Raw genomic sequence first — 26050 nt, 5'->3', positions numbered from 1 at the left:
TTTAAAGGTGCAGAGTGTGATAATTAGAAGAGGCATCTAGTGGTGAAGTTGCACATTGCAACCACCTGAATACTCGTACCTCACCCCCACCACCTTTACAAGACTGTAGTAGAACCTATGGGTTTTCTGCTGACTCCTGTCCCGATTTTGTTTTGCTTCTTCATGTTTTCGCTTCTTTGATGAAAAACACAAAAGGCACTCTCTAGAGCCAGTGTTTGGTTTATCTGTTCTGAGCTACTGTAAAACATGGTGGCACAACATGTAGGAGGAGGACCTGCTCCTCTGTAGATATGAAAGGCTCATTCTAAGCTAGTGAAAACACAATAATTTGTAGTTACAGGTGATTAGGCACTGCCTCAGTACCATGTCTACGCGCTAATTTGAAGTGCTAATCTTTCAAGCTAATGTTAGCTTCTTATTCGAATTACCATTCCACCTTAAATAGTGCAGCAGTTACACGCTAGTGTCCGTATAGGCATGTGAATGCAACTGTTACATCATTCAAGGTGGAAAGGGAAATGAGAATAAGAAGCTAACTTTAGCTTCATCCAGTCCTGATCCAGATGTAATGTTACAGTTTTTCTGAGAGTTCTTGTGAGCGTGCATTTATACATTTGCTCACAGTAACCGGCCCACCAGGATTTCTGGCGATTCATCCAGTTACCCACTCAAGCATGAGTGGTTGTCTTAGTTAATTAACAATCAGTATCAAATCTGATGACATTGGAACTTACAAGTGGCCCCATTTCTCCGTTAGGCCTACTTTTCAATTAAAAATTCCTCCTTCTCCTGTCGTTCTCTCCACTCCTCCACATTCGTCCAGAGTAGAGGAGCGTTATTAAACGTTTTGGGACAGACGTCTGCTGGAGAGAACCTGTAGCAAAGGTTCGGAATCGATGAATCAGTTCGATCCGGTTCAAAACAGCGTTTACGTCACTTTGGCGCCGAATGGTTCGGGTTTGAGCGCGCGAAGCACAGTGGATGACAACACTGAAGTTACAGTAAAAAAAAATTGGGAGTATCTGAACGTTTGAAGTGCATTTACTCCACAGCTAACATGCAGCGGAGCATAGCGTGAGTGCTTGTCGTTTTGTCCTCTCTTCTCTTAATAGTGAACGCAGATGAATTTACGTTAGTGTGTGTTTAAAATGATGGCTGCAGCAGCAGCGAACTCAGCTAACGGAGTGAACTCAACTATGTTAGCGCGCTACAACTGTTCTGAGAACACCTTAAACATCAGAGTATTCGTGATATGTAGTATAATACTGTATAGGTTTAAAATACCTTTCGGTGTGTCTATTTTATTTTACACAGGAAGTCTTAAGTGTGTCAAGCTGGAGTGTTTTTTCCTCGCTGGCTGGCTAACATTAGCTAAGAACTTAGCAAGTTAGACTTGCGTTAGCTAACAGACTGTCTTTTTGTGCAGTTGGGGAAGATCTGCAATAGAGAAAAACAACATTTTGAGTGGAATAATTTAGTCTGAGACTTTGGTTTATCTAAAATTGTTTAGTTAGTCCGCTGTCGTAGCCGGCTAACGAGGCTAAAGTTGGTTTTTATTCGCCAACTTCTTGTTCGGATTTTCCCGTTCCATCTTAAATGGTGCAGAAGGTAACTGCTGCACCATTTAAGGTGGAACGGGAAAATTCGATGAAGGAGCTGGCGGGTAAGAAGCCAACTTCAGCTTTGTGCCAGCTAGCTGGCTGGCTCACATAATATTTTTTGGTATCGATTTTTGTCGGGTAACATTAATCTTAGAGAGAAGACTGAGTGCATCTGCTTTACAGAATTGTTAGCTGTAGAACAACAGGCCAAAACAACCAACTACGAACTTCTGCTGTGTATTTTTCTTATTTTTTCCAGTCCTTAACGATGTTGTCAGTCTCCCAGTGCAGGAGAGATTGAAAACATGGCCAATTCTCACATTTTTAACCCGAAGTGCTTCTTCAGGTCTTTTTTTCAGCCAGTGAAATGTAAGGAGAAGAATGACGGACCGGTTAAAGGGAAGTCTGAGTAAGTGAAACCGCACTGCCTTAGTTTTAGTGTCTACATGCTTAAAGGGGATATTTAGTTTTAGCTTTTTGTAGAAAGATAGAAATGTAAGTTACATCCCACAAGAATAATAGAAATGTAAGTTACATCTTAGAACTTTTTGATAGAGTTGCTATCAAAGGAATCTTTTTCCTCTTTCTTAGAGTAAATAGCTTTGGTATACAGTGCTCTCTGAAATTATTACCACCTTTAGTAAATCAACAGCTAAACAGATGAGCAGTTTTTGTTGCTGAAGGCCTAGATTTCTTTGTGTATCAGTGAATAACGTTTCTTCATATCCTTTTTGCTTATTTTTACTCATGTTGTTAATAATTAGAATTACAAGTTAGAATTATTATTAATCTTTCCTTTGCTAGGCTTATGTGGTCACTTTTCCTTCCTTTAGACCAGTTAAAAGCCCCCTCAAAACTCAGAATGGTGAGAAGGAATGTGATTCCCCAGTGAAGAAGACGAGCAAACGCAGCCGACCAATCATAGATAGTGATGACGAAGACCTGCCAACAGTAAAAGACGTTGCTTCCACACAGGACAGAGACCAAGCGGTCAAGCCAGACAAGGAGAAAGTACAGTGCATTTTGTTTTCCTGTTGTCACTCAATATGAATATTTACTAGCAGATTCTTAGAGTTTAATTTAGGGCTGAGGTCTTCAACCTTGAATCCAGCTTTTGGTTCTGATTTCTAATACCACTCTCTTGCTCATAGACTGATGTTTTTAAGGCCACTCCCAGCCCACTTTCGCCAAAACCTGTTGCTACGCCAACAACCCCTGTCACCCCAGCCACCCCTGCTGTTTCGGGAGATTCAGGCACCCCTGGAACACCTGTTACACCGACATCCACATCACCCTCTGGCATCCCAAAACGCAAGACTGGTCAGTGTCTGCCTGCCCTTTTATGCTTTTGGATATCTGATTAAAAATGCATCTGTCTTTGCAATTTTTTTTTTTAGTTAGTCCATCATTAAGTTTGACTTGTTCGCAACCAAGTTTGATTCTGCCTCTGTATTATTGTGTCTCTGTCTCTCTTTAGCCCGTAAGCAATTTCCCAAGAGAAAGTTGGACAACAGGAGTGATGGAGAGAGAGAAAAGGAGGAGGAAGAGAAGGAAGGAAACGAGAGAGAGGAAGGACAGGAGAGTAAAAGAGCACGGATAGAAAGATCTGCTGACCAGGCGGGTGAGACTGGTTAAAACATTTTTGTGACCTTTTATGTGTCATGCTCCTGAAAGCGGATTTTTCTGTGGGGAAAATTCTCTTATTTAGATATGAGGCTGTCAAGCTTAAACATATGGATGCCGTGACTCTATATGTGCTTGTATTTGGCAATTCACTATACCGCAGAACTAAATATTCATTGTTACGTTATCATGGACAGTTTGAAACAGTGACACTGTAATTTAGTCAAACAAGTTGCAACTTTAGAGTAAGTGAAATGTGAATTGATGGCCTTTCAGGGCTTCCGTACTAACCCAACAAAGTAAACGATTACATTGAATGAGTTGATCAGGGTCTTCCAAATGTTTACCTCTAAAGACATGAAGGATGCTCTCCAACTTTCCTGTTTTCTTGTGCTGTATTTTCCTGAAAGCAGGGAACGAGGAAGAGGCAATGGAGCTTGAGGAAAAGAATGTAAATGAAAAGACCATAGAGGAGGAACAGAAAGAGAAGAAGGATGAGAAGATGGATGAAGGGATTGGTAGTGGAGTAAAAGAAGAGACAAATAAACAGAGTGATGAAAATGAAGTTGAACAGGACGAAGAGAAAGATGGAGTGAAGAGGAAGAATGGTGATGTGGGTAAAGTGAAGGAGGAAAAATGCAGTCCTGAAAGATTAACAAAGGAAGGGATGAATGCAGATGAGGACAAGAGAGAGGGATCTGCTAAGAAAAAACCTATCAGCAGTTTCTTTGGTGAGTTTTTCTTTTTTATATTTTTTTATCTTCAGTCTCCATTTGTCTAAATTTCCCTGCTTTTCTGTTTATTGAACTGCACAATCTCTCCTCTGTTCTTTCCTCCATCTCCTGTAGCACCCAGAAAGGCTGCAGTGAAGCTGGAAAAATCAGAAGAAAGGAACGATGGAGAGAAAAAGAAGGATGAAGGGAAGGCTGCTACTGTGCATGAGGAGAAAGAAAAGAAAGGGTAAGACGGCAGTAAGAATTTATAGTGGGAAATGAATATACAGATATACAAATGTAATTCCAAAAAACTTGGGACAGTATGTGAAATGCAAATAAAAACTGGAAGCAGTGATTTGTAAATCCACTTTGACCATCTAAATGAAAGCAGTACAAAGACAAGAGTTTTGTCAACTTCATTGTCCAAAACCATAAATTAAATGTCTGTGATGTTTGATCTCTCAGACGGCTGTGCGTTAAAAAGAGACATGCTTCTGTTACAGATATCTCCTCATGAGTTTGGGTATACTTTTGCAATCCTTTGAGCAGTGTTTGTTCTTACATCCACAAATGCAAGTTAAGACTGTACTATGCACAGTGGAAGCCATAATTCAATAACGTCCAAAAATGCCACCAATTTCTTTAGGCTTGAGCTCATCTGAACTGGGCTGACACACAGCGGAAATGTATGTTGTAGTCTGATGACTCAACCTTTCAAACTGTTTATAGAAATAATGGAAATCATGTTCTCTGGGCCAAACAAGTAAAGGACCATCCAGATTGTTACCAGCGTAAAGTTCTAAAGCCAGCATCTGTTGTACACTGGCAAGAAACACTCTGCACACATTACAACAGCATGGCTGCGCAATTAGTTGTGCTTGACTGGCCTGCCTGTCTCCTATGTGTGGGGCATTATGAGGGCCAAAATATGACATTGAAATCCTGTACGTTTGTGTAGCTGAGGGCAAAAAATTCCGCTTTAAGAACTGGATCAATTGGTGTTTTCGGTTACTAAATGTTAGAAAATGTGGTATAACTTCTTTGGAACTCGTAGGTGTTGTATTTGGAATGAGCCTCCTATATTGACCGAAAGTTCATAAGGTAAAACACAGAATATTGTGTTTTTGTACTGTTTTCAAATTAATAAAGGTCAAACACAAATTACTAATCACTGCTTTCTATTTTTTCTTGGCTTTTTGCACACTGCACTAACTTTGGAATTGAGTTTGTAAACTAGACATCAACAATGTGTTGTAAAGTAGCTGTTAAGTGTTTAACATGGAGTTCTTCTTTTATTTATTTATTGATTTGATTGATTGAAAAGCATATCACTTTATACTACTGGTCACATCTGAATGTCTACATGTCTCCTTCCATGGCATTTCTTGCTTTAAAAGAAACAAGGTATTTATTATGTGTGTGTATATATCAGATTCATAGTACTGTGCAAAAAATCTAAGAAAAAACATCTGACAAAATATACAGAGCTATTTGTCTGGGCAGTAAACATTAATTTGTTTGAAAAATGTGAGTGTAACCTCATTCCAAAGCTTTCCAGGAAGTCCTGTATTAACAATTGATAACTGAATTGAACAAACACATACAATGACTGAAGTGCAGCAAGCAGTCAAGAACTTATATTCAGGATAGTAGCTTTTTAACAAACACATTTACTGGCCCCCTCTCTATTTATTTTTATTTTTTTCCCCAATGTTCTGTTTAGACATATCCAGTTCCACCCACTAGTTAGGATTCCCCCAATCACACAATACCACCAGCGCTAGGAGGACAAAAGCTAGCTCAGGCTATGAACTTTGAACTGGCGCTAACACAACATCATTGGACAGCTGAACATGCTCTGAGGAAAGCGCCAGTTCTGTTACTGGCATTGTGCTGAATGATTGTGGGGAGACGGGGTGCCATCCTCCAGGGAGAGTGAGGCTAAATGTGCTTTCTTGGTCTCCCAGCTACGAATGGCTGTAGCTTTACCAGGGATCGAAATCATGATCTCCTGATGAGAGGGCTAACACTTAGACAATTGCGCCACTGAGGAGCCCCAGATATCTAATTCTGAACTGTTACCTTGGCTGCTTCAGATTTTTTTCACAGTACTGTGTAAACCTAGTGCAGAAATGTCAAAGTATATAAGCATATTTTGGAATTAACTTGTGTGGCCTAGTTATGTTTTGAGGTTTTATGTTTGTGACAGTGAAAAGGGAGCGGAGCCTGCAAATCAGAGCCAGTACGATCCTTCGAAAGCTCATTACCATCCCATTAACGATGCCTGCTGGAAGAAGGCCCAAAAGTAAACACTTTCACTGTGTTCTCAAACATACCTTTGACTATTGCTTACTTTTTGTGTTTCACCAACTATTTGATAATATTTTATATTCTCTCTCTCTCTCTCTATTTCTCTCTCTCTCTTTCTTTCTCTCTTTTCTCTCTCTCTCTCTCTTTCTTTCTTTCTTTCTTTCTTTCTCTCTCAGAGTTCCATATCTTGCTGTTGCTCGTACCTTTGAAAAGATTGAGGAAGATTCTGGCAGGTATAATTCCCACTTTAATTAACACACCCCACGTTATTCAGCAATGGCTTTTGAGTGTGATTGGATGATGGTTTATTTCATGCAACATCAAAAGCCTAATGTAAAGTTGGTGTGTGTTAGGGCCTGATGCATAACAATTTTAAGGTGCTACAAATTTTGATAAATATTGGCCAGTATAATTTAAAATTTACTTTAGATTTAAATTTTATACTCCAACAATTTTAGTTAAAGTGTTTTCCTGACCAATATGACCATAGCGTTTCCTCTAAGTAGTTTGTTTCCTAGCATTATATGTTTGAGAGATGCCCTGTAAATCATTCAGTTGCACATGAATCAAATTATTTTTGATATAGCATTCTCATATTGAAGGTTAGGTCTGGCTGTATTACACAGGTTTTTACTTTAACCATGATGGTGTTTTATGTTCAGTATCAGTTCAATGTGTTTTGTTGTCTTAGTTAAACAAGGGGTGCCTCTTATGGAGTTCTTTAGTGGCACATCCACCAAAGTTTCTGCCATATCAAAATAATGACTAATAATCTGTGATAGCTTTGCCAGTAGTGATAAAACCAGGGGTAGTCAATAATGGCCAGCTGATATATCGCTTGAACTGAGTGTGTAATGAGTGTTTTGGAGAGTTTGTATGAGTAATATGTCTTTTTTTTTTCTGCTCGTTACCAGGTTGAGAAACATTGAGACGCTGTCTAACCTGCTCCGATCTGTCATCCTGCTCTCTCCAGGTGTGTGTTTGTGTCTGTCTGTGTTTGTCTGCACTTGTCTGTGTATGTTGCATTTTCAGATTTTTGCACTTGTGTTTTTTGGTGGATGAGCAATTTGATGAATATCGGTGCAGAGAGAAGCCATCCTTTTATTCCTTTCTTTATTTTGCTGTGTATGACGGATAGAGGGAGAGTTTGGTGTCAGTTGAAAGTGATGGATAGCAAAGGGAATTTGGACATTCATCGTTTTTCATTCTCTTCAATTCGGCTCGTAGAGCATGACATGGATGATCTGACAGCATTTCTTGTCTGTCTAGGCCTATGCTGGAAACAGTATCCCTTTGTTCATATTCCTGTGTCTGGTTCAAAGTTAGGGACTGTCTAGAAATGAACAGAAGAAAATGCTGCTATTATTATGTCTATAAGTACATCTGCTGATGCTTCCAGGAACATCTTTGATATGTCTAGAAGTGTAGAAGCTGGTGTATTTAGAGATTCCTACTGCAACTATTATTAATAATAAAGGCAACCTTTTTCTTTTTTTTTTTTCTTTCTGGTAATTTTGAGATGTTCTCTTTCTTTTGAGTGGACTCAGGAGGAAGCATATGAGAGGTGGAAGTAGCAGTTACCGGGTGGAGTTCATAAATGTGCATGTAAATTAATAACGGTCAATAAAAATGCGTGTCAATTGAAAATTTAAAGGTGCACTATGTAAGGTTTGGGGATTTGGAGACTTCTCTGGTGGAAATTTGTAACTGCCCACAAAAAACCTTTTTTTTTCTGCTTCGGACTTCTTCCCTGAGTGGAATGAGTGTTCGGAGAGAATTCAGTCCAAAAAAAAAGGATGGAAGTGAATGAACTGTTATTGTCATATCATCATCATCATCATCATCATCAGTATAATGTTGATTTTGCCTTTGAGACCTAAACATCGAACTGGATCTTCTTGTAAAGCCTGTGTCTATGATATTAATGTGTGAAGATGTATGATGTGGTCCAAAAAAATCCTGCAAATGAAATCCTCACTATTTTAAAGTTAATTGTTGGTTTGCTGTCAATGATCCTTTTGTTTGTAGATGATCTGCTGTGCTGTGTTTACCTGTGCCTGAATCAGCTTGGCCCCGCCTACCAGGGGCTAGAGCTAGGCGTCGGAGAGACGGTGCTGATGAAGGCTGTTGCCCAGGCAACTGGTCAGTGGAATGACACACACAGACACTTTTGAGCTTGAAAATAACAAAGCAAAATAAAATTTCCATTCTTAGATACCTGGCCAGAATCCCTGAAATAAAACTTAAAAACTGCACTAGCTTGGCCATGCCTGCTGTTCACATCCAGCTAGAATGACTGTTTATTGTCATTTCCAGGGCGACAACTGGAAAAAATCAAAGCAGAGGCCCAGGAAAAAGGTGACCTGGGGTTGGTGGCTGAGAGTTCCCGTAGCAACCAGAGAATGATGTTTGCACCAGCAAATCTGACGGCGACAGGCGTGTTCAGCAAACTGAAGGAAATTGGCAACATGAGTGGCAACTCAGTAAGTGCAGAGACCCCTGAAACTCTGCTGACAGACCAAAAAATAGGGTTGCTGATTGTGCTTTCTTTTGTGACAGTTTCAAGGCCCAACACCTCCAAGCAAATAACATCACTTTAGCTTTATTAAATTCCACATATTTCTCTCTCTCTCTCTCTCTCTCTCTCTCTCTCTCTCTCTCTCTCTCTCTCTCTCTCTCACACACACCTTGCATCATTTCCTTTTTCTTCCTCTCTCCAGGCTATGAATAAGAAAATCGACATCATTAAGGGTCTGTTTGTGGCTTGTCGTTTTTCAGAGGCCAGATACATTGTGCGGTCAGTCACGCCTTTGACCTTATTTGCTATACGTACTCTATGCATGTTTTGTTTATTGCATGTAGATTATTATGGCTGTATGCTTTGATTGACAGGTCATTGGCAGGGAAGCTGAGGATTGGATTGGCTGAGCAGAGCGTTCTAGCAGCTCTGAGTCAGGCTGTGTGTCTGACTCCACCAGGTCAAGGTAAATGCTACTACTGTTCAGCTGACATTTAATAATATGTCACACTGACCTTGTACTAAAATAATGCCATGGAGAGATTTTTTTTCATGTGACAGTGGAAACGGGAGAAACCTGGAAAGGTCTTGTCATTTTCAAAATGACCCTTGTTTTCAGACAATAGTTTGTACTATTGTTATTGCATAGCATGTACTACCACTTAGCGTGCTGATGTTTGCATCTTTTTGTGAATGTACATGTTTTTGCAGATTTGCTTGTTTGTTGATGGTCTATCTGTGTGTGCATTTCTGTATTGGTATGTGTGTGTTTTCAGAGTTTCCTCCAAGTGTAATTGATGCAGGAAAGGGAATGAGCACAGAGAGCCGCAGAGGATGGCTGGAAGAGAAAGGACTCATTCTAAAACAGACTTACTGGTACACAGACTAATTTTCTTTGGACTAGTTGTAACAAGCGTTTGAAATTTGTCAGTTTAAACTTTCCTTAAAATAGTTCCAATTCAGAAACGATTCCAAATTCATGTATTACAGAGCAGTTCTACTGATTTAGATAATTCAGTCGTTGAAACGCTAATTCATTCAAAATTCTGAAGCATACAGTAAACCAGGCTGTAATTTGACTGACACAGAGCTTAGTCCACCTTCATGGATGATTGTTTAACCTGCCTTTTCCGTCCTGTCTAGTGAAATGCCAAATTATGATGTCATCATTCCTGTCCTGTTAAAGGAAGGCATAGACGAGCTGCCCAACTACTGCAAACTCACTCCAGGTACTGACCAAAGAGAACAAATGCTGGTGTGTGGTTAAAGTTGCTCTTTGAGAGATTAACTCTCTGGTGTACATTATGTTTGTATGACTGAGGAAATAAGGGTTTTGCCACTCTCTGTAATTGTGAAACGTTGGTGTATTATTTCCAGGTGTGCCCCTGAGACCTATGTTGGCTCACCCCACTAAAGGAGTGGGGGAGGTGATGAAGAGGTTTGATGAGGCCGCTTTCACGTGCGAGTACAAATACGACGGAGAGAGAGCACAGGTGAGTGTGTGTTTGAATGTGTGTGTTGGTAGTCAAACCACTAGGAGGAGCCAAAGCCCTTCATGTTTGACATTTAATGCAGAGATGGGGACATGTCAGCCTGAGAAAGTCAGGGTTCGTATGGTCATGAAAGTCATGGCAAGTAGCATTTTGGTTTTCCAGGCCTGGAAAAGCCACGGTAAATAAGTGCTGGAAAAGTCATGAAATATATTTATATACGCAAGTTACAATCGTTGTTGTAAAATGACTCTCGCAGTATTCCTCTGCTAAATACTGTAAAAATTTATCTTGAAAGTTACTGACATGTCAGTTTTGGACAGGCACAAACTTGAATTTCAGAGACTTGACTCGGACTCGCGACTCAGAGACACAAGACTTGACTCTGATCTCAGACTTGAGACTTGACTCAAACTTGTTTGTACAGCAGTGCATCCTATTTAAATAATATAGCAAGTTTAGCTTGATTGTTAATGATGAACTTTATTTAACACGTAATCATTATTAAAGACTTGAGACCTGATCCAGATTCTCAGCGACTTGAGTCAATTCAGACTTGCAGCACAGCAACTCTTGAGACATGATTCGCATTCGTGCCAGTGATACTGGCTCGAACTTGCACTTCAGAGACTTTAGCCTTGACTTGGACTCGCATCTCAGCGACTTGAGACCTGATTCGGACTCATTTTATTAAGATTGGAAACAAAATTGCACCTCTGAGACTTGAGACTTGACTCAGCCTTGCGACTTGCTCAACTCTGGCTCTCATCTCAGAGACTAAAGACTTACATTTGTTTGCTACAGTTAATCTTCTATAAACATTATAGCAGGTTTAGTTTCAATGTTAGTCATGATTTAAGACTTAATTACAATTCACAACTAAATAGAGTCAAGATTTGACTTGGACTCACTCCCCAGAGACACTAGACTCGGCTTGGGCCTGCACCTCAGGGACTCGAGACTTTAATTTGACCAGAGACTCAAAACTTGACTGGACTTGACTACATTAAACCAGAGGTGTTTACATGTATTTGCAGTTATAAAAACACCTTGCTTTAACACCTGACCCAACTAATCAGCTCATTAACAAGTCCTTCTTGGGAGTGGGTGTGCGCTGCATGTACCTCTCCACCAGGAATGTGTTTTAAAAAGATGTTTTAGGCCAAAGCTTTCTCAAAGTTATCGTAATACAGTGTCTCGGAGGTTAGACCGCATATTTATAAACATTTAATGTAATAACTTTCTGTGAGGGAACTTTTAGAGACCTTAAACTCTTTAGATGTCTGGTTCACATCACCACTGTTGTGAACAATTCTGACTTGGTTTCCCTAGAACGGAGCATTTTGTGTCAGTGGATCTGTGGATTTCCACCTTTTTACATATATCAGATATCCTTTGACTTTATTTCATTGATTAGATTTGTTTCTGATTTGGCAGATTCATATTCTTGAAAACGGAGAGGTTCGTATTTTCAGCCGAAATCAAGAGGACAACACCAGCAAATACCCTGACATCATCTCACGAATCCCACAGGTAACACACACACACACACACACACACACACACACACACACACGCTCTTGCATACAGCTATTAGCAGTCAGCAGTGAATTCCTAGAGCCTACAGCCTCCAGTCCTTGACACAGACAAGGACTCTCTCTCTTTCTCTCCCTTTCTCTTTGTATCTTTGGTCTTTTGAGTGTGTTGCGTACACTTGCGCAGATGTAGCAGCTCGCCCTGGTGTTCCCCTTATCAGCAAGTCTGCACATACTCATAACTCTCAATTTTAATGTGTTGAATTCTATCTGATTCTCTCTGTCTCACCGTATCCTCTTCTCTCTCTCTCATACTCATTCCTGCTCTCTCTCCCTGCTCCTTGCTTCTTGCTCCCCCTCTTCTGTCTCTGTCACACACACTGAGATACAACCGCGGTAGCTCACCCAGACCTTGTGTTCTCCTTATCAGTGAGTTTACACACGCACTCATAATTCAAAGCTGTATGCGCAGAGTTTTATCTGATTCTCTTTCTGTCTCTCTCTCTCTCTCTCTCTCTCTCTCTCTCTCTCTCTCTCTCTCTCAGGTAAGGAAGGAATCAGTGCATTGCTGTGTGTTGGACTCAGAGGCTGTTGCGTGGGACAGAGAGAAAAAACAGATCCAACCTTTCCAGGTCCTTACCACACGCAAGAGGAAGGTAAGCGAGTGGAGAGGATGAGGATTCTTTACCTTTCAGCTTGTCATCCAATAAGTGGGCAGTATACAAGAAATACAATGTCATAACTGATGATAGATGATAATTGTAGAAAATATTTTTGCAGTATGTATGAAGATTTTTAGTTTTCCTCGTCTTTTCCTTGTTAAAACAGGAACAATGCATCAGTAGCCACCCTTAACACGTTTATTGAAAAAACGAAACAAGCAGAATTACATTCAAACTGTCATTTTAATCCTGGATTATATTTATGGTAAACCTACATTAAATTTAATCATGCTGTGGGTGATGTCTGCCAAACAGAAAATCAGAAAATATATGTATATCACACATAAGTGGCTTTATTGGATGCAGATCATCTCGGGGACCTAGCTTGGAATTCACATGCTCACTCACTGACACTTAGCAGGCTCAGTATTTTCCCTACAAGGGGGAACTAATTTTTCTATGCATTACTGAAATAGAAAAAACGCATGCAGGATCGCTAATGTATTAATGTTTGCTATTATAAATTGCGGGCATGTGAAATAAACAGCTGAAGACTAAATATACTTCAGGTGTGAACGTGGTTTTGTACAACTAGTTGATCTAGGATAAACAGCTTGGCAGATAGCTAATGGGTAAACAGGCTACTCTAATGAAATTCAGCATTAAGCTTTGGTTTGGAGTAATTATGGAACATTAACTGTGAAATTGCAACATACAGAGAAACATAATGTTTGTATTTAAAATGTTTTAATTTGAATTACCAACAGGTTTTGTGTATAATTGCAGCAGTGTTCTCAGTGCTGGCTAAAATTGTCGTGGCGCTGCATATGTGAGTCTAATAATGGTCTGTTTAAATCTCTAAATTCCCTCTTTGCTTGTTAGCTGGTTTTGATGTAGCCCTATTCTAGTTTTGTCTCGCAGTGGAAGAAGAAACCATTGATAATTAATGTCAGTTGTTGTTGTTGTTGGTGTTGTTGTTGTTGTTGTTGGTACTGCCGGATCCATGGTGGACAATGAAAATCAATGGCAAATTAAAGTTTTAATCGCAGATTGTCTTTAATCGCAGATTTGTTAATCTGTGTAAGTTAACATCGTTGCCATAATTAACATGTTTGTCGTGAGACTTATTTTTTTTTTTTGGTGAGAGTTTGCCCCTGCAACAGCACAGGAACTCCCTTCAGCAGAGCCACATGATAATAAGTATTTGATGGTAGGATGTGTTAACTATCAACCATTAGTGATCTAGAAATTAAAATAAAAATTTAAACTGAATACTTGCAGGGTTTTAATGATGTAGGCTAGATTTGTTATGAGGTAAATCTAGTGGATAGGTGAAGGTAGTTCTACTTCTCTGTAATTTGTTTTGCCCTCCTTTAAATAACTGCCAGAAGTTCATGTGTCAAGTTGGAAACGTGTCAATCTACACTCTCTTACATGGTAAAACACTGTTTTACAAATAAATAAAATCATTCCTTTAACATGAATTTTCACACACGACCATTTTAAGATTAAATCCGTTCATACAAATCTTTTATAAATGAAGACCCAGGTATGGGCACTTTGTTCTTAAGGATAATACGGTTTGACATTTTCTCAGTATGATGAACTAATCCAAACTATCACTGTAGTAAGTGACCATCAAAAAAAACACAAGAAGGTGGTGAAAATTAAAAAAGAAAAATCAGTTACTCACATTACTGCTCACACGTGCTTTTAATTCAGCACACAATAAATGTAATATATTAGTAAAACTGAAAAGCAATATTACATGAAGAGGCAACCTTCTCTGAATGATTGAGCTTCTAAGTCTGCCAGGTTTAAACCTGGGGGGGAGGAGTTGAAAAATACAGAATAAATTCAGTTTTCTAGCCGTACAGTTCAACAAATGCAGACAAAGAAAGCTTTGGTATGCGCCTCTTGCTTTACGTTGTTAAACTTGTAATCCTGAGAGTTACATGGCCTCTGTTTTCTTTGAATTTCTTAGATCAGGTGTTTGGAGGGAAAAGAAAAAGAAGGGAGGGGAAAAGGCAGGGGAGACGTGTGGGGGGAAAAAAAACTAGGAAGCTGATGTTTTATAGGCTGATTGCCACACACCAGTCTTTTCTCAGATAGCTTAAGGCTAGAAAGTCTTGAAGAAACGTATGATCTCACTGCTTCTGGCAGTTCGTTCTTAGATTTTAGGGGCTGTGCGGATTGGCCAATAGTTTTGTGTTTATGTTCCTGCTAAGAAATTCTCAGCAATAGAGGCCAGCCTTTTTCTACTTTTTTGCTTTTACTGAGGAGTGTTGTGTGTGTGTTTTTAATTTATTTATTTATTTGGGGAAAGATTTCTTCATTAGCCTTTGACTTGTGGATTTGAAGCACTGTCCTGTTTGACAGAGCCTGATTCTTTGGTTAAGGACTTAAATGCCTAAGAGCTTCACTGAGGAATGAAGTAGTAGATGTGATATTGAAAGTGTGTGATATTCTGTCCTGAGCTTGAATTATGCCTTTTATTGAATTTATTCTAGTTATTTATGTGCAGACCAACAAATAATGTTTTCGCTGTCTGTGCTTTCTGTTAATGATTTTGCAGAGCTGTGGAAACTTGAACGAGTGATATTGGTTGGCCAATATTGACCGCCCACAACATTATTTGTTTCTGTGAAAATATCACCCATAATGTGCCAATAATTACTGATATTTTTGGTCATGGGGCTGAGATTTGAACCTGCAATCTCCAGACAATGAGGGGAAACAAAAGGAGTTCTAGGTAGTCCTGAAACAACAGAATATCTACACTGTTAAAATACTTTCTCTTTAAATTAAATAAACCCTACTCTTGGAGATCTACTATACTGATGTATAAGTGTTTTATGCCACATTTGTGCCATCTTGTCCTGCATTATTTAAAAGTTTTTCAAATGATCAAAAAGGTAGTGAGCATACACGGTCACTAAATAAGTGGATGCTCTGCATGTGTTTCAAACAATCATTCAATAAATGTCAAACCATCTATTGATAAATGTTAAACAGTACTGTTCTCCAGTACGAACTAGGAGAGAGGAGCTGTTTAGAATTGCATTAGCTAGCATGATAATGGCTCTGCTCACCACAGAACATGTTCCGTTTTGGCTAACTAAGGCACTGACACAAGTCTAGGTGATAATGATACAAATCTGAGGGAGTGAAGTCAAGCAATTGGCGCTGAAGGGACAGACAGGTGAAAATAAACCTGTTCCGTGATGTGTGGATCTAACATAAGATTAGCTTAGCGTGCAGGCTGCAGACCCAAATGGTGCCTCACACCACAGTACAGGACTAATTCTGACTAGCTGGTGCTCTGCTGGCACAAGTGTAGAAGATAAATGAATGTCTGAGAGAGAGCAAAAGTTGAGTTACAGATGTTGGAGTGATTTAAAGCGGAAATCAAACCTGTTCTGTGGTGTTGGGGACTTTAGTGTTTTGGCCAAGCTAACAATAGCTTAGTTAGCTGGCCAAACATCATAGCACAGGCTTGGTTCCAGCTACCTGTTGCTAAAATGATGACACCTGTTTAGAGGATGTCTGAGAGTCCAAAGTGAAGTGTGTTGAGCCAAAGAGTGAAAGCCAAAATCAAACGTGTCCTGTGGTATTCGTAGCTCTTAGCTGTCGCGGAGCTACTACGATGCTTAGTTTTTCTGAATTTTTTTCCTGGCTCTGATTTTCCCCTCTTTCTGTCAGCACCACCTATCTGTGAGCTCTGACACCACCAATCGGTGAGCAGCTTTAAAATATAAGTGTGTGGAATTTGTTTACTTGGCCGATTCTGAAATATGGTCATCGTTTTTTAAACGGTACACCTTGTTAGTTATACCTCCCAGCCCTAGTGTAGATGCTGTATGTGTATGTGAGCTGTAGCAGATGTGCTGCTGCATCACTCATGTTAAACTAAGGTAGTAGGCCTTACAGGTGTAATCTCTGAGGTATTGTTGTGGCCAGGGATTTCAGGTGGGCTTTTTGTCAGGAACAGTTAGAGGTTCAATTTCACCAGAAAGTTCTTCTTTGGCAAGAAAGAGTTGAACTTTATTGGCAAGTCATCTTACAAGCCTCAGTCTACATTTGGCAAGGAGTCTAATCCCAGTCGGCATGCTACCAAGGAGTTTAATTTTAAGAATATTATATTATAAAATATTAATAACATTTTGGTCTTTTTTATGTTTTAATTAGGAACTTAAAGCATTCATGCTTATTAAGTAAAAACCCCTAATTGATGCTTCATTGGAGAGGTGGTGGGTGGGCTGGGAGTTGGGAGGGGAAGGGAGGGAAGAGGGGCAGAGAGAGATGTTAAAAAGGTGAAGGAATAAATGAGAGAGGGAGTGGGCAGACTGAGGTGCAGAGGGAGGAGAGGTGAGAGAAAAGAGGAAGCGGTGTGGAAGGATAGACAGATGGTGAGGGGGAGAGAGAGGGTGTGGGAGGAATTTCATGATTTTTGTTTTTTAATGAGTGTGTGTCTGTTGCAGGATGTGGACGCGTCTGAGATAAAGGTGCAGGTGTGTGTGTACGCCTTCGACCTCCTGTACCTGAACGGAGAGGTAAGAGCATGATGATGAGGGAAGATGGAAAAATACATTATTTTTTTAGATATATTTTTCTAGTGTTTACCTGCTTGAATGCCACTCCTTCAGGTCATCAGTTAGTTGTCAGTTTTTACTGAACTCGGGGGAAATACACAGATGTATTGTGCATGAGTCAGTTAACAGCTGTTATCATACGGTGATTGAAGATGATCCACACCGGATGTTTCTTCTTTTATTAGATAAACTCATTATTTCTACAGTTGTCAGAATGCTACTGTAAACCTCGACCTAATGACCACTTCTGACCAATGATAGACAGTCAGCATAATACTGTTGATTAGATGCCAAAGAAAGGACACGATGCTGGAGAATAATCAAGAGTTATCAAGAATGACTCTTAATAGATACAAATGTGTGTGTATTCATGTTTACAATAGCTGAAATGGAAAAATGTGTAGGCATGTAGACTTAAAGCTACTCTCATTTATGTTGAGGTGCTAGTATAGATACAGAAAGTATCTTGGTGGGATTTATGCTTTCATGTTCATAACATTCAGATTCCTTCTTTCTTTCCTTCTTTAATTACTTCTTTACTTCCTTCCTTCCTTTTCTGCTGTCTCTTTTTTTTTCTCCCTCAATATCTTCTCATTCTTTTTTCTTTTGTCTCCCTCTTTTATGCTGTCTTTCTTTCTTGTCTCTCTCCCTTTTTCTCTCTTGTTTCTCTCCTTGACTTTTTTAACTCGTTTCTTTTTTTTTTCTCTTTTCTCTATCCCTCCTTTCTTCTCTCTTGCTGTCTTTTTTTTGTCTCCCCTACTCTTGTCTCAACTTTTTCTTGATTGTCTCTCTCTCATCCATTTTTCCCCCTTCCTTTTTTTCTCACTTGCTCGCTGTCTCTTGTCTCTTTCTTTTGTCTCCCTCTTTTTCTTTTCTCCTCTGTTGTCTTTGTCTTTCTCACTCTCTCTGTCTCGTTTCTCCCTTTTTTCTCACACTATCTTATCTCTCATCTTTTTTTTTTCTCTTTCCTGTCTTGTGCGTCCTCCTTTTTCTTTGTTCTCTCGTCTTGCTTCCTTTCTTTCTTTCCTTTTTTTTCTCTCTGCCTGTCTGTTTTTTTTAATGTCTCTCCCTCTTTTGTGTTTTCTTTTTTCTCTCTTCTCCTTTCTTTCTCTCGCTCGTGTGTGTGTGTCTGTCTCTCTCTCTCTCTCTCTCTCTCTCTCTCTCTCTCTCTCTCTCTCTCTCTCTCTCTCTCTGTCTCTCCTTCTCTAGTCTCTGGTGAAGGAGCCGTTGAGTAGGCGTCGTGCTCTGTTGAGGGAGAGTTTTGTGGAGAAGGAAGGAGAGTTTGTGTTCGCTCGTTCTCTCGACTCTGACAATACCGAGACCATTGCTGAGTTCCTGGAGCAGTCTGTACGAGGTGTGTGTGAGAATGATTAACACAGAGTTTTGGAAGTGGAGAACATAATGATAAAGGAACTTAAAAGCCTTTGTAATTTTACAGCACATTCCAGTGTTAAAACTGACACAAATGAATTGTACTCAGTTGTCTGTTATGATTTATGGTCTTATTTAAAAGCACTTGATAGTGATAAGTTTTCAAAACATGTCTGGCCCCGCATGAATAAAATACTCTGACTGTGGAATCTTCACACCTTCTGAACTATCAGACTCTATTGTTCTCTTCTTTATTTGTAGGTAATTAATTACTGTTATTATCTGTCAAATTAAGTGCTTTTACAAAAGCATCTTTTTAAATGAAAGTGGTCCTTTTAGTAGGTGAAGTATATTGAAGTAGGCTGGCCTGTTGTGAGTGGTGATTTCTCTCTCCTTTAGACTCTTGTGAAGGCTTGATGGTGAAGACTCTAGAGAAAGATGCCACTTACGAAATTGCTAAACGCTCTCACAACTGGCTTAAGGTGACTGACACACACACACACACACACACACACACACACAGTCTCTCGCTCGCTTACTCGACATTTTTGTTGTCAAGTGTCAACAAAACACTAGAAAAACAACATGCATTTGCTCCTTTTACTGAACTTCCCCCCACTTTGGGACTGCTGTCCCTTTCCGTCTTGTTCAGTCTCTCTTTCTTCTTCTGTCTCTCTCTAGCTGAAGAAAGATTATCTGGAGGGTGTAGGGGACACAGTGGATCTGTGTGTGATTGGTGCATACCTGGGGAAGGGCAAGAGAGCTGGCAGCTATGGGGGATTCCTGCTTGCCTGTTACGATGAGGAGAACGAGGAGTTTCAATCTGTTTGTAAGGTAGGAGGAGTTTGTGGCAGTGTTGGCTAACTTGATGTAAAATACTTGAATCAAACACTTTTAATGTGACTAGATATTAGCTAATGATACCACAGCTCATTCATAAAGCCTCTTAGTGTAGAGTGGTGCTGATCTAGGGTCTGTTCCTGTTAGTAAGGTCATCGTACATAAGAGAGATCAGCACTCCTACTCTAAATAGCTTGATGGATGTGGCCAGTTTGCATGTTAACTGACCTAACTTTCATTAGCTCTGTAGCTTTCATAGCTGTTAATGTCTGTATGCACTAACACAATAAATGACATGCTCAATATGTCAACTCTATTCAGTAAATATAGTACTGTGCAAAAGTCAGCCTTAATATGTTTAATTTCCGTTCAAAATGGCCATAAAGGTACAAGTTATTATTTTTCAGCATCAGGAAAAAAGCAGAAAACATGCATTTAACATAATTATTCAGAGGCCTCTACAGCTTCATAGTATATTAGTTTTCAGAGTGCATTCTGTCCACTCTTTAACTTAAGTACAACTTCCATTCTTTTTAGAAGACATTCAGTTTTTCTAAGAAATCTGATGGGATAGTTTTTTTTTCTTTCTTGTAAACACATCCAAAGTTCAGTCTTAACTTAGTTACATTTTCTGCTTTTCATTATCCAAGTAAGTCAAGTTACAAATTTACTCATCACACCATAAAACCTTAACCCACATCTCTGATGTCCAGTTTCTGTGTTGTAGTACACATTTTCTTATTTATTGTCTATTTCCTTTTCTCAGTAACGGCTTCTTGTCAGCTACACATCCTTTCAGATTAGGGCTGCACGATATTGACATAACATGCGATGTTCAATAAAGCTGTCAATATCATGATGACGATATGAGAAGCGATAAATTGCTATTCAAATAATGTGTCTTTGGCTACATGTAGCGCATTTGCAGACAATTTTTGGGATGTGTGAACAGAATCTAATTAACCTCTCTTTAAACCCCTCTTTAAAAAAATAGCCAAATACAAAATTACAAACGCACCATAAACATGATTCTGGAAAATAAAAAGAAATGTAATACTAAAAACTACTTACATCAGAACTGCAAGCACATTTTTTGTGCACTAAAGGGCTGAGAAACAGTCAGCATTACCTCAACGGCTTTTTCTATAATGGCTACAAAACCAAATAAATTCATGTTTATTTTTTATGTATGCACACAAGAACAAATACGTATTCTTTTCTATTTTATTGTTTTTGTTTAGGTTTTAAGTATTGTGGCGTCAGACAGCCGGGTGTTTAGTTTAAAAAATGTTCTTGCTTTTGGTTGAGTGTAGTTAGGCACAGTGTTCTTAGTTGGTTCGAACCTCCTAAGGTAGCAAGCTGCAGTAGCCCAGCTGGCTAGCAGAAAACAGTAGAGCCTGAGCTAGCCTGTGTGCTGCTTTTGATGTGCTGTGTTTGATGCGATTAGATCAGCGCTGTCATTGCAGCTCTAAAGATGTGTTTATCATGGAAACTCATGTAGCGATAATGATAAAAACATGATTTATTGTGCAGCCCTATTTCAGACCCATAACGTTGTCTTCTCATAATGGATGGATTTAAAAAAACCCTGTTGACTTTTGAGTGTGTGTGTAAGTGCTTTAGCCAGTTCTTTAGGAACATAAAATCTAAACGAGATTTGATTTTATGCTTGTAGATAGGAACTGGCTTCAAGGATGAAGATCTGGAGCAGCATTACAATTTTTTAAAGGTACAGTTCTGTTCTTTTCAATTTCTATTCATAAATGTATCCTTGCAGAGTGAAGCATAAAATATGCATTCTAAAAAAAAATAGTACCAGCAGTTAGTTGATATGTCATAATTTAATTAATGTGTAGTAAGAAGTATATAACATGCTATGCTTATTAGGACCATATCCTCCCCAAACCCCGACCGTATTACCGAGTGGATCAATCAGCAGAGCCGGATGTTTGGCTTGACGCTGTACAAGTGTGGGAAGTGAAATGTGCGGACCTGTCACTGTCTCCGATCTACAAGGCAGCAATGGGATTGGTCAGTATGGCTATCGGCACAACTGAATTGTCGGTTCTTTTAGTTATGTTGATCAGTGCTGTTTGTCAGTTGTTATTCTAATGTTACGATACTTTCATTATGTTGTTTAGCTGCAGTGCTGATCCCAGTCTATGCTGTAAGATTCAGAGTGACAGTGTTCTATTCTAAATGTGTAATAACCCTCCTACTTGGCTCCAAGAGAACTGGGTTTTGGTTCCTCTTCTTATATTTATCTTTTTTTTAAAAAAAAAAAAACCTTACCACTCTGTCATTGGCTGGCTGACTGGAAGTTTGGGCCTGAAGCCCTGAAAAGCAGATTGGTGACAATATGTAAGAGATTGTGGGAAGTGTTACATGAATAGGCTTGGACTGAAATGCTTATTTTGTCCACCAGGTGGACCCAGAGAAAGGGATTTCTCTTCGCTTCCCCCGTTTCCTCCGCATCAGAGATGACAAGAAGCCAGAGGATGCTACTACTGGAGCACAGGTAAGAGAATCAACACCAGAACACACAGGACCACTAGTAATACAGTATGTCACATCACTACCCCTTTAATCAGGCCTACAATTTTAGTTCAGTCCTGAATATAGCCCAAAAATGTATCCAGGATCCTGACTTCAACGCCAGTCGAAGACCAAATAAAAGTTGAAAATTACAGATGATGATTAAATTAGCTTGTAGCATAGCGTTATTGCCTTTCATTATCAGATCTTTGATAAACAAGGAAAAAACAAATAGCCTAGTTTTCAAAATTGAGTTTAAATCTTACTTTATTTACTTAATCAGTGACTGCCTTTCGAAGACGGATATTTTAGTCTTGTTGAACTACACAATGTGTTGTTCTCATACTGATAACCTGAAAAAAATGCTTAAAATAATAAAACTACAAGGGAAGAATAGAGAGAAAAAAAACTAAATCAGGCCAACAGCCATTTAAGTGAGAGTGGTTTAAACCTGAAGTGAGCCTGATGAATATATTTGAATATATCTGTATAGAATATCAAGTTCTGTACAGCATGCAAGTGGCTCTGAAACGGTCACTGAAACTAGGTGTACATAATGCACACAGGTAATACAAGTGCTAAAACTAACACAGGTAGCACAGGCGACTTTCACATACTCCAAGTGACAAATCAGTGCAGCAGTTATGTAACTCAGTAGCTGCATAGCGTTCAGGTAGCAGAGGTGATGTAATTCACATGGGTGAATTGCTAAAACTGAACAGCGCATGATGCTGCACTCATGCACTGACTGTGGAAGTGTTTTCATCATGGCCACTGATTCCCCAGCTTGAGGCTGTCTGCTCTGTTCTGGAGCGCTTTGACAGAACTGTGACATTGTGGAACATTTTGTGGAATGCTTTTGATTGCATTCATCTGTCTCTGCTTCATGTCCTCACTTTTATACTGTTATTTTCCTGTCTTCTTTGTTTCACATTGCTTTTGACTTTTCTGCATAGTGTGATCATGGTTGAGGGGTGGCAGAACATATAACGTCTTATTAGCTTTTTTCCTCTTAATAATTTGAATTAAAATTACATTTTTAGAATTAAAAAACTGTGATTGACAATAAAAATCCCACACAAAACACATTTTTAACAGCCACTGGACAACATGTATGTGGACAGAGCTTATCTGGTTAGTTTACCACACTGCTTAAACTTAGTTCCTAATGCAGGCAAGATGATGATGCACAACTTCAGAGTTCTGTTGAGTTAATAAAAAAAGGAAAAGGAAATTAATGCCTTGATTAAGTTTTGTTGCAGAAACCTGTTTGAAATGTGCATAAGATGAGTGTGTAGCATGCAAATGTATTCACAACATCTGATTGAACTATATAAATCAAGTGTAGTATGTTTATTAAACATCACCAAACCATGCCGGACTCCATACCTCCAGAACCAAAACTAAATATCCTGAACTATAGTCTTCTTTTACGGTTCACAACAATTACTAGGAAGTCACATCTGTCTCTCTCTCAAGTTAAAGTTTGCTTTATCGACATGACAAATGTACATTTGTATTGTCAAAGCATAACAAAAATCATCTATATATCAAAAGTTAATTACAAAAAAATTTATAAATAAATAAAATAATAAATAAATCAAAATACAAATCAAGATTAATATGTGATAATTAAGAGGAGAAAATGTTAATCTCTCTCTCTCTCTCTCTCTCTCTCTCTCTCTCTCTCTCTCTCTCTTTCTTTCTTTCTTTCTCCCTCTCTCAGATCGCTGATCTCTATAAAAAGCAGCAGCAGATTCAGAATCAAGGGGACAAACCTGATCTGGAGGATTACTACTGATTCTTGTGCTGTGATCTGCTCTGGCAGAAACTGGACTCTCATTTGCTTGGGTCGGTCATTGTTAGCTGTTCGGAGTTTAAGCGGTGTCTTGGTACAAATCCTATAATTGAATACAGCGTGGGAGGGCAGTATAACAATATTTTATGGTTATTGCAATAAATTACAGAATGCTTTTCTGAGTATATTGTGGATACCATTAGTAAACAGCTTCATTCTTCATTACAAAGAGTGTATAATTTGTCCTGTTTAGTTGAATTTAGGACAGAGCAGTAAATGAAACATTTATTAAAAATCTTTAGTTTTTGATATTTTTTTAATCCTGGTACTCCTGGGGCTTTTTTGTCTGTTTAAAAGTATCAGACCTCAGAAAAGCAGTGTCATGATACTTTGACCATGTATTGTGATACATTTCTTGAAGTATATCTTGTGATATTTTTGCCGTATCGTCCGCCTCTAATTGAATAGTTCTTCTCTCAGTTTGTACAAGGATTTTAAATGAAAATGGAAAAAGGTAATTGTAAATACGCATTGAAATAAGAATTCAAATAAAAATGTCTTTAATAAGTGGGAGTTTGTTTGGGTGTGTTATTTTTTTTTTTGTCCTCATGAGGACTCACAGAATGCTGAAGGGAGGCCTTGTGGGGGTGTTGTGAATTTCCTACAAGGAAAAACGCTTTGTCGAAGTAACTTGCTTTTAATTTAAAAAAAATTAACGTTTTTTCACTTGGTTTACAGAGGTTAGCGTTATATTTGGAGTCACAGTTAAGATGAGACTGTAACCTTGTGTGTGGTTTGTGCAGTGACACCTTAGAGCGTTGAACTGTTGATTTGTGGGTCAGTGTGAAATGTGTGGGTGATTCTGTGGTATGCTAGAGCGATTGGGTGTGTGTGTGTGGATGGTATTGATGTGTTTTTTTTTTTGTTGGGAGTTGTGGAGTGTGGGTGTTGGTTTGGCAGAATGGCAAAATTCTGCTCAGAGTTTAAAAAAAGCTTTTGAGAGATAATTGGCCAACTAGACAAATGTGCTTTAAAGGCCCAGCAGGCAGTATTTTCCCTTTTACTCTTAATCTTAACCCAGTAGCAAGTCTTCCTCCAAGTCGTGTTTTTGGAGTTGCACTTCCCAGACAAATTAGTAGTGTTTATTTTTTTTTATTTATTTATTTTTTTTTCCTTAAGTGTTTGAATGTGGCTTGTTATGCAAATTTTAATGCAGATTTGTTTTACTTATTGGGGAAAACAACGTGCCATAACTTTTTTTTGCGCAGACCAGTTTTTCCAATGTGGTTTGGAAATTCAGCAAATAAACAGTAACTGCATTAAAATGTGCTGAAGGAAGTTCTCTAAAGAATCTGTCAGCTTATTTTTACTTAGAAAATTTTATAAATAGTTTTCATTTAATAGTTTTTGTAAATCTGCTTACCATTACTAGGCAGGGTAAGTTTATTTATATTACATTTTTCATACTCAAAAGCATTTTAAAGTGCTCTAAATAAAAGCAAAATAAAAACAGTATAAAGAACATAAGGAAGTTAAAAGTGCTTAAGTCTTATAAAAAAAATTTAGATAAAATTAAATACAAATAAAATGCAGAGCTTTGAAAATGGCTAGAGTCTGTGCATCTCACAGCTTCTGGGAGTTCCAACTGGCATGGACTGGGTTTCCCGCAAGCATCGTTGAGCAACCACCATGGTAATCGTGGAGAGTGTTCAAATTAGTTTCTCCTTTTGACTACTAGTTGTGCGACGCTTTTGGGAAACACCCATGTCTAGCATAATGCTAATTTGTTCTAGGGCCTCTGGGATTTAGCACATCACACATTAAACTAACATTGTTTTCTAACAGGGTTTGGTGCTTCCTATGGTAACCATAGACTACTGATTGCGTAATAAACATTTTGTTTCTGTTCACTATTCTTCCTTTAAAAGACAAAGTTCTTGTTTTTCCATAACCTTCCACTGAAATACAAAAACTAGGTTGTCTCTAAAATGTCTACTGAGTTTTGATTGTAAAATATGAATATTTTCACCTCCTCCACCTATCAGCAAGAGAAACAATCATTTAACTCATAGATGCTCTCTGATACAGGGTTTCACTCAGAAATGTGCTGTAAGTCATAATATCTTGACTTGATTTTGATGATCTGTATAATCAGATATCCAAGACCAACCCAAATTTGGATTAATGTGATGCTGCTTCCACCCTGAGCCATGTTTGAAGTTGAACTGTTCCATATGATGCAGGGGCTGTCGATCAAGAAGTGGTCAAGAATTTGCAGTACGTTGAGGTTCACGACCACACGCCACAGTGGAAAAAGTTGACAGGAAACCTAAAGGAAATAAAGTTTTTCTCTGAAATCTATGTTTTTGACGGATGTTGGAGAAGAATTCAACCAATTTTTCAAAATTACTGCATAATTAAATAGTGAAGATGTAAACAGCATCAATAAGAGTGGTTTG

The 26050-nt window shown here is 38.8% G+C and overlaps 1 protein-coding gene across 2 annotated transcripts; it reads left to right on the top strand.

The window, feature by feature from the left end:
- The first annotated feature begins 951 nt into the window (after positions 1–951).
- On the top strand, positions 952–24161 carry lig1 (ligase I, DNA, ATP-dependent). Of its 2 annotated transcripts, none has more exons than XM_036563633.1 (27): positions 952–1074; positions 1948–2010; positions 2435–2612; positions 2753–2921; positions 3079–3222; positions 3638–3955; positions 4073–4184; positions 6150–6245; positions 6427–6483; positions 7165–7223; positions 8279–8392; positions 8567–8733; positions 8971–9047; positions 9143–9234; positions 9545–9644; positions 9912–9997; positions 10146–10261; positions 11696–11791; positions 12339–12449; positions 16937–17008; positions 18257–18401; positions 18818–18900; positions 19100–19252; positions 20934–20987; positions 21146–21289; positions 21684–21776; positions 23520–24161. In XM_036563633.1, the coding sequence occupies exons 1-27, from the start codon at positions 1058–1060 to the stop codon at positions 23592–23594; spliced, it is 2991 nt and encodes a 996-aa protein (XP_036419526.1). In that variant the 5' UTR covers positions 952–1057; the 3' UTR covers positions 23595–24161. The 2 variants fall into 2 exon arrangements, with proteins under 2 accessions (XP_036419526.1, XP_036419525.1); XM_036563632.1 differs by having other exon boundaries at positions 3635–3955.
- Positions 24162–26050: the final 1889 nt, after the last annotated feature.

Source organism: Colossoma macropomum, unplaced genomic scaffold (genome assembly GCF_904425465.1).
Source record: "Colossoma macropomum unplaced genomic scaffold, Colossoma_macropomum, whole genome shotgun sequence".
In the NCBI taxonomy this organism is placed as follows: Eukaryota; Metazoa; Chordata; class Actinopteri; order Characiformes; family Serrasalmidae; genus Colossoma; species Colossoma macropomum.
The sequence above is the reverse complement of the archived record's forward strand: the minus strand, read 5'-3'. Positions and strand labels throughout refer to the sequence as shown.